Source organism: Cryptomeria japonica, chromosome 1 (assembly GCF_030272615.1).
Source record: "Cryptomeria japonica chromosome 1, Sugi_1.0, whole genome shotgun sequence".
In the NCBI taxonomy this organism is placed as follows: domain Eukaryota; kingdom Viridiplantae; phylum Streptophyta; class Pinopsida; order Cupressales; family Cupressaceae; genus Cryptomeria; species Cryptomeria japonica.
In genome coordinates, this window is record NC_081405.1 from 708144852 (window position 1) to 708153732 (window position 8881).

The 8881-nt window shown below is 34.4% G+C and overlaps 1 protein-coding gene across 2 annotated transcripts; it reads right to left on the reverse strand.

The window, feature by feature from the left end:
* Positions 1 to 1040: 1040 nt before the first annotated feature.
* Positions 1041 to 4220, reverse strand: LOC131062498 (uncharacterized). Of its 2 annotated transcripts, none has more exons than XM_057996161.2 (4): positions 3962 to 4208; positions 2439 to 2546; positions 1766 to 1830; positions 1041 to 1612 (listed from the first exon to the last, which is right to left on the reverse strand). In XM_057996161.2, exons 1-4 carry the CDS (start codon positions 4043 to 4045, stop codon positions 1465 to 1467), a joined length of 405 nt encoding a protein of 134 aa, XP_057852144.2. In that variant the 5' UTR covers positions 4046 to 4208; the 3' UTR covers positions 1041 to 1464. The 2 variants fall into 2 exon arrangements, with proteins under 2 accessions (XP_057852144.2, XP_057852145.2); XM_057996162.2 differs by having other exon boundaries at positions 1113 to 1583; positions 3962 to 4220.
* Positions 4221 to 8881: the final 4661 nt, after the last annotated feature.

Consider the following 8881-nt stretch of genomic DNA (forward strand, 5'->3'; position numbering starts at 1 on the left):
AACTGCTACCTCTCTTTCCCACAAAATTTGTAGCAAGTGATAATAACAAAGCGAGGTATAAAAAATGGAGGTGATGACATTGGACTTCACAATGTGTCAAATGGCATTTGTGAAAGAAAATTCCTCTACCAAGCTCCACACAGTGTTCTTTTTTCAGGAAGAGGATGTGAAGGAAGCCATTGTGGAAATTCTCGTGCAAGAACTTATCAAGGATGCAATATGACATTGGGTTAACTTCGAGATCTCCTCTACATTTGTTAGCAATGTGCTCATACTCACGAGGTATAGGGAATTAACAAAAGCTCTAGGGAGGCTTTATGTTTGGGAAAAGTTTAGGATGGGGCTAAAGGATGCAGTTGACAAAGCAAAGCCAACCAAATTCTCTTTGCTTCCGTGCACATGGTTCAAATTTCATGGGCTAGCTTCTATCCAAATGATAAAGACATTTGAGGCCCACATGGACACTATGGTGAAGGAACTAGCATCAGTTAACACTTCCTAAGGGATGACTGCTGACTGGATGGCTACCACCCTGCTTTGGAAATGGAGGAGCTCACCTGTCTCATGAATGTTGCCAAGGCCAAAAAGGTTCTCAAATTCCTTTTCAGGAGAGCTGCACTAGTCAAGAGAAAGGATCATTCCTTTGATTTGGAGCCGGGATATTGACAACTCTATGGTTTGGCAAGAGAGAGGGTATTATGAAGCTAGTTTCTTTCTTGCTATCTCACTTATCTATGTGTCGATTTCAGTCATATGTAGTTTGATTCTATTAGGTGTTTTTCAGTTGATAGGGTTTTGTTGAGTGATAGCTCGTCCATCATGTATGCAAATACTCATATTACAATATTTCGTAATACCGTGTCATGGATCTACAGTGACATTAGTTTCTGGTTTCTTCATGAGTTGTCTTCGGTCTTTTGTTATCAACAGGCAATATATGTAAAATCTTTATGTTAATTAATATAGAGAGAGAGGGTCCTAACCCCTACTTTACCTATAAAAAAAAAGGGTCTACCTTATGACTAACATTTAATGGACATGAAATTAAATTGATATATTTCCACGCTATCTATCAATACACTCCAATTCCTGCAGTTTAAAATTTCAGTATTAGCAAAATCAACCTACCAATACTTTAATGTTGATCCCTGTTCCGGAATTCTGAAACACTTGAATTTTAAATCCTAACCTGTCTTGCAATGACTTTGACATAAGAAATGTTGCCAAGGTCAAAATTGTTTCTATGTACCAAATCAATTATAGAGCCAGCTTCCCAAACAGAGAACCCACCCAGGAAAGGTATCGTGCCAAAGAACAATATTGCATTTGATAAGATTCAAAAAAGGAACTCTTGAGAAATATCTCATATTTTAGTCAATCCAACTATGCCATCTTAGTCACAAGTTCAAATGGAGGAGAAAGGATCTTCAAGTACTTCCAAAGTTGAGTGGTCTCTGCTCTTGGCTATCGTCTCTTTTTTGGATCTCGACTTAGATTATACTTCTTTAGAGTTCTGATGTAGTCTTTCATCAAAGTAAATTTATTGTTTCCTAGATTGTATAAGTAATCCCATGTGTAAATTCCTGTATTGTGCAGATCATCAAAAGTTACTCTGGTTGAAGACATGAAATCAAACATCAGAGAGGCAGATTGTGGAAGTGGATATCATAATACATGCTTTCTTTGAATATGGTGTTCATTGACATTTAGTGAACTTGATAAAATCTATAAAAAAATATACAATACATCAGCTGGAAAAAAATACCTTATTCCATAATTGCCAACAGTTTCTGCTGACATTATTCCTACATACCGTCTCCCAGATATAATCTGATAGGACCACCAACAATAGCATCGGAGATGAGTCCCAACCACAATTACATTTTAAAAATTCTCTATCTCAACTGTTCATAGCTCTTGAAATGAAATACTCTCTCATGTCCGAGCCCTATTTCATTTTGCAAAAATTCAAAGTCACATATACATGTGAAACTTTTGTAAGAACGCCAGGAATAGGTACAGTAAAGAACAAATCAAAATAATATCATTAATCTAGCACAAAGGAAAGTGAGCATTAACGTAGGTGGTGGCAACACTTCTTTCTCAATGGAGAATGACCCTTGTTACAAACTAAAATCAATGACTGAACAAACTCTAACAAGACACAATCAGTGTCAGACATGCTTTAGATGATAAAATTGCTTCATTTCATATCTCATGGTTGATAAGATTCATATTCTCCATATACTAATAAAGAATGGTCTCAATATGAATGGATGCTTGTGGTTTTTCTGAAGACAGATAAACTCATTAAAGAATAGGATATCTATTAATAAACAATTCAAGAATCAAGACAGTTCATTTGAGAAAAAATCTTGATCAACTATACCAAAATCACATAATGTCATCCCTTGTCAAACACATCATGGAGATCTCACCTTTTCACCCTTTACGGTTCTTATTTTGCTATCCGCAGCGGGACTTTGAACACGAAGAAATTCGGCAGACATTATAAATTTTTTTCCATCATCAAATTCCAATTCTACCTGCATATATGTCAGGTTTTGACCCTTTTAAAATATGTAGAAACAGAAAAGGTAATTATCACATTCCACAAATTGTTTAAATCATTTAGATACATATCATACTTATTAGGATTATTTACGTCTTGCTAACTTGATTTCCAAGGAATATAAATTTATGATGCCTTAACAATAGTACAGCTTTCTGAGGAAATATCCTAGTAAAAATGTTATCAAGTTTTTGCATAGAAGTTTGACATTCCAGTTTCTATAACATAATACTCCTAAAAAGCACCATGAAAATGATTAAATGTAGTCTATAAAATTAATTCTACATCGCAAGGGACTTATAGTAGCAATGATTCATAAGTTGAACAGGTTTCAAAACTATTTCGATTGGAAATACACAAGCTCTTTTGTTTTAAGGAGGACCACTACTGTTCATAGTTGTAGAACATATGCAGGCAAAGAATACACTTTTGCTGGTGTCCATATGAGAGAACAGTAAATAGCTATAATCATAATTTTCTTTAAATCTATATTTTACAAGGAAGAACGATTTCTTCAGTTAAAGGCCACAGTAGAATCTAGCAGGGTTTTTGTAGTCTCTACTCCCTCCAACTCCACTCCATGCTAGATTTACAAATAACAAAGACTATCAAGTTCGCCTCAAATTGCATTTGCAATGATGATAAAAAAAAGGTGGTTTAGGGGCACATATGATGAAGATACTCCCATTTCAATAAGTCCTTCCGAATAATTAGGTATGCTAAATTGGTTTCTTTTTTAGCTCCTGAAGCTTGGAGCTCACATTTTAGCCCAAACTTATAAAGACACCCAGCTCAAGTTTAGTTGTGGAAAACTTCTAGTTATCCAGCAGGAGATACACCTAACACAAAAATTACACCTAATAATGGCACCATTAGCAAGCTCTGCGAATAGTGAAAGCTCAACATGGGAAAGTTCTAATTTCTCCAGTAAGAGATACACCAGTTGCTAGAGTAACTAGAGTAACGTGTGCACCATAAGCCAGGGATTACACCCAATAATCGCAGAAATTAGTGAGCCCTGCGAGCAGTAAAAGCCCAATAGTCTCACCCCCCAGCCTTGTACTACTCAATTGGCCATCAGATTAAAGAGTTGCCCAAAATGGTTTTGTGTCAGTGGCTCCAAACCCACCCGAGTACAGAATTCCCTACTACTTTTCTTTGAATTTTAAACTTCCAAAAACCATCCTTCTGGAAAGGGCTTTGAAAGTTTTAAGAAATCAAATATGCAAGAAGGGATTGAAGATTATTATCATCATCAATACATATGTAATCGAATTCCCAGTTGCCACTTAAAATTTTGGAAAAACCCTGGATTTTAGGGTTTGGAAAATTTCAGCGCAGAAGATGTGAATAGTAAACAAAACCCTAAAAACAAAAGAAAACCCTCACCTGCTTAGGAGATTGAAGGACAAAACGGGTGAGACGAGGATTTCGTGCCACGCTTGATGCAAATGACCTGGCAGTTTTCCACATCTAGAGAGCTGACGTGGCTACTGGAATTTGCCTTGCATCTACTAAAAAAGCAAAAAATCATATACGCTATAAAACTATTTGGTTGCATATGGTGAGAGATTAGCCAATGAAGGCTTCACTCTTGAAACAAACTTCGCAGAGCTGACAATTTCTTAACTTGCAGTTTTCGTTAGTTGAAGTCAATTATGTTATATTTTGTTTATCTATTTTTATTTAGTTTCAATTCATTATTTTCAAAAGTCAATAATATGACTCCATTTTTCAATTAGAAAAACTAAATAATTGTTATGATATTGAAAACTATCATTTGCATACCTTATATTTATATAAGTCAAAGAAGTCAATTCTCTATATCTAAAAGTAAGGTCCATGTCTTTCTAAAAATGAAAACGCCATTAAATGAAAGGAAGTGTAGGACCTATCTAAGATGCTCATTGTTTTGTCATGGTTTACAAGTGCTAAAATTTGGATGTAGTTTAGGATAAGGATTGGTGAAATATTATAGAGGAGTCATGGGATAATGTGTTTAGTTTGATTCCCTCTCTCCAACATCTCTAGGTATTGTCTCTCCTCCTTAAAACAAATGTTGCATTGTCTTATCTAGTCCTAAAGATGCTCATTGTTTTGTCATGATTTACCAATGCTAAAATTTAGATGTGGTTTAGGATAACGATTGGTGAAATATTATAGACGAGTTATGGGATAATGTGTTTAGTTTGATTCCCTCTCTCCATCATCTTTGGGTATTGTCTCTCCTCCTTAAAATAAATGTTGTGTTGTCTTATCTGGTCCTAAAGATGCTCATTGTTTTGTCATGATTTTGTTGGCAATATTGCATTATAACAGACAAGAAGAAGGTTGGCATTCCAATTACAATGAGAGATTGTTGGCATTTCAATAAGGATATTGAGAAGGTTGTTGATGACTATGGATATAACTGATTAAGGATGATTACTGTCTTAATATTATTATTTTGTCATTAATGTCAAGAAATTGATTTTCTAATTCAGTATGATGTTGCCATATCTTAAGAAGTATGATTTGATGAGTATAAAGATGTCGGTAAAAGACACAGAAAGAATATAATGAATAAGGGGATAAGTTATTCAATGGGCAACTATTACCGAGTTAGACAATGATGAGATCATGATGTCTAGATTGTTTTGATAGCCTACATATGCTATTGTTCGAAAGGTTAATACTATACTATGTTACCGAGCAAAGAACCTAGTCGGTAAACCCTAAGGTTATCGCTATCGGTTAATGAAGGCAGAATGTCTACCGAGTGAAGTTTAGTATTTACCGAATTACAACAGAGCTATAACAGAATGCATTAAATGTTTACATGTGATATTTAATGAAGGAAGCTGATGAGCTGGAGCGAATTAAATGCTTGGTGAGCCATGTATGAAGATTGTTAAAGAATCTATGGTAAAGAAAGATCGGCAGGAAGATCTACAGCTCAAATTGAACCGCAATACCCTAACACAAGTTCCAAGGTGAAAATGCAAGTTCCAAGGCAGGGTAAAACGTTTTCAGATCGAAGGATACATTGAACTTGGACAAGATTGAAGATCTGATGGCTATGATTGATCATGGGAAATGTGATCAAGGAGATTAAGCGGTTAAAAGATTGTTTATAAATAGGAAACTGTTGATAAACAATGTATGTGGGCAAGTGTATGCACAGGGATGCTACATAGTGATTACCGAGCACAGAAGCTTGAAGATCTGTTTTGATAACAGAGTATAGAGCCCAGCAGAGGGACAAGATAAGTCCTATGAATTGATTGTATTGAGCAAATAAGAATCTGCTTTAGCATTTTTAGATGTGAAATTGTAGACATATTTTATTACTGTTATTTTGAGAAGTAGCAAAAAATCTCTTAACCAAGTGGACTTAACAGTCTTATTTGTAAAATTCTCTAGCAAGGTGACATTCTTATTGAGTGTTTGAAATCCTTTAACAAGGTCACTTCTAACAAAGTGAAGATCCTAACAGATCTGAGGGAAATCCCTTAACCGGATCACATCTAGCAATGTGTTTGTAATCTTTAACAAGATTTGCTTTGAACCGAGCATACTCTAGAAGAGCGTATTTCTTAGTGGGTCTGAAATCCCACAGTGGTTTTTCCCTATTTGGGTTTCCATGTTAAATCTGGTGTTATGAGGTTTATATTGTTCATATGCTTTTGAGTTTGCATGTTTGACAGTTTTGGTTATATGACTGATATATATGTTACCGAGGTTGAATCTGATGTTTTTATGGATGATTAAGTTTGTATGATTCAACCCCCCCCCCCTCTCATCTTGTTGGCTATTGGATCTGTACTTACATTAAGTATCAGAACTATTAGATTTACCAATGCTAAAATTCAGATGTGGTTAAGGATAAGGATTGGTGAAATGTTATAGACAAGTCGTGGGATAATATGTTTAGTTTGAGTTCCTCTTCGTAATCTCTAAGTATTGTCTCTCCTCCTTACAACAAATATTGCATTGTCTTACCTTATAATTGTTAATCTTAGAGGATCCGGTTAATACTGAGAGGGGGGATGAATCAGTATTAACAACAATTTCAAACTTAAAATTTGAACTTATAAAACTTCACCAAATCAATCATAAACCAGTAATCACTGATAACCAACTATCAAACCGATTTATCAAAACTGCTCATTAAGTGTTCATCAACATGCATAAACTAAAAGTAAAACATAACAACACATAAAAACATTCACCATATGAACACCATGTTTTCACATGGAAACCCAATTAGGAAAAAACCACGGCGGGAATTGGTACCCACAAAAATTGTGCACTCTTTCAGAATGCATCCTGTTAGAAGCCTAGCTCAGTTAGAAGCTTACAAAGATGTCCTGTTAGGAGTCACTCGGTTAAGGGATTTAGATGATGAGCCCTATTAGGAGCTTTGACCTGTTAGGATCAACCTCGCAAGAGGATTTAGCACTCAGATGTTGAGCTACCCGGTTAAGGGATTTACAATGAAAGGCATGTTAGTGTAATACCCTAAAAATGGTCATCTAAACCATGAGTCCCTAATCTCGACAACGTCACCAAGGTCCTAACCAAAGGCAATTAAATCAATCTTGAGCACACAATTAATTCTTTAAACATCAAATGTCACATGGCAAATTAATCAATCAATCAATATTAATTAAATATTTATTTAATTAATTAAATCATTCCAAGTAAATCATTTAAAACAATTATCTTATTTATTTTATTAAATATCCTAGCATATTTAATTAAATGGATCAATTTGCCATTAAATCATAAAAAAAGAAGAATTAATTTAATTAAATAAATCAATTTACCATAAATCTTCAAAAAAGGAAACAAATCAAGAAAGAGGAATTGGAAATTATGAGCACAAATCTTCAAAAATGGAAATAAATCAAAAAATGAATTAATTGACCAAAAAAGAATCAATTGGAGACAATCTTGAAAAACAAATTGATAAATAATCTCAAAGAAAGCAATTAAAACAATTAAATCTCAAAATTGAATGAAATAGAGAATAAATCAGTTTTTTCCTGATTGTATCTTAATTTTAGTTCAATTTCCTTTAAAATTGAGAAAAGCATCCAATCACATCAATTCACCTGGATTGTGCTTCCTCTTGGAAAATCTTGACCGCTCATCATCATTTGATCTCAGCCTTTGGTTTGTTTCTGAATTTTCTATAAATTCAGGCTCTCATCTCTCATTCAAAAAAATGTTGGAGAATGTATTGTTATTATGTTGCTTTTGCTCTAGGTTCATTGATATATTGCATATTAATTATTTCATATTGATTAAATCATTTAGCTTAATATTACTTAAATCTTGTTAGATTAATCTTGCATCCATCTAGCATTAATATCATGCTCATATAGATTAAAATCCTTCGTCTTGGTGTTGTCTAGTCATTGGTATTGCTTATAATCTGAGAGCAATCTTCTACTCGCATCTTTTAGAAGGCAATGGGTCGATTTGTTATGGTTTTCATATTCATATTTATATCTATCTAACCATGCATGTAATGACTTAATTGAAGTGTTGTTCTTACAGATACAAGTCCACTTTTCACAGACACATTTCTGGCACCCACTGTGGGGCAGAAAACTACTTTTTCGGCCTCAAAATCATTATTTTTATCCTGCAAGTTTCATCCATACAATCTCTGAGAAATTTCGTACGAGTAGTTTCACTACATCATATGACATTATATTGAAGCCTGCCAGTTACCGTACGACATAATATTAAATTATGTTATTTGTCGTACGAATCAGAAGATGGACTCGTACGACATACTGTTTCTGGTTATTTGATTTTATCCTCTGTCGTCCTGTGCTAATTTCTGACTTGTACGATAAAAGTCCTTGCGTCGTTTCATTTTATGAGAATTGTTGTACGATTCTGTTCTCTGTTAGATTAAAAGCAAGTTTCACTTTTTGGGGTTTTTCTTGAATTAAATTTGGATTATGTTGACGCTAACCCTGAATTGTCTTTTGTTTGCCTGGTATTTTCATAGCCTGACCAGTTTCTTGCAGGACGCTTGTCAAAGAATTTATCAATCAAACATACACTTGTCAAAGAATAAAAACAACATGACTACTGATGCGTTGTTTCTGTAGGTTGCGTAAAGAGAAATCAATCAAACATCGTGTATTCTTTAATTTTTTAGGCACCTAACTTGCTATCTAGGTAATGAACAAATATGTCTTTTGTGTTTTTTTGGAAAATTCTGAGAGGTAGGAGAGTATGCTCTTGTCTTTCTAAGACAATCAGAAATCTAGACCCTTGAGGCTTTTTCTTTGTTAGAGATTTGTACAT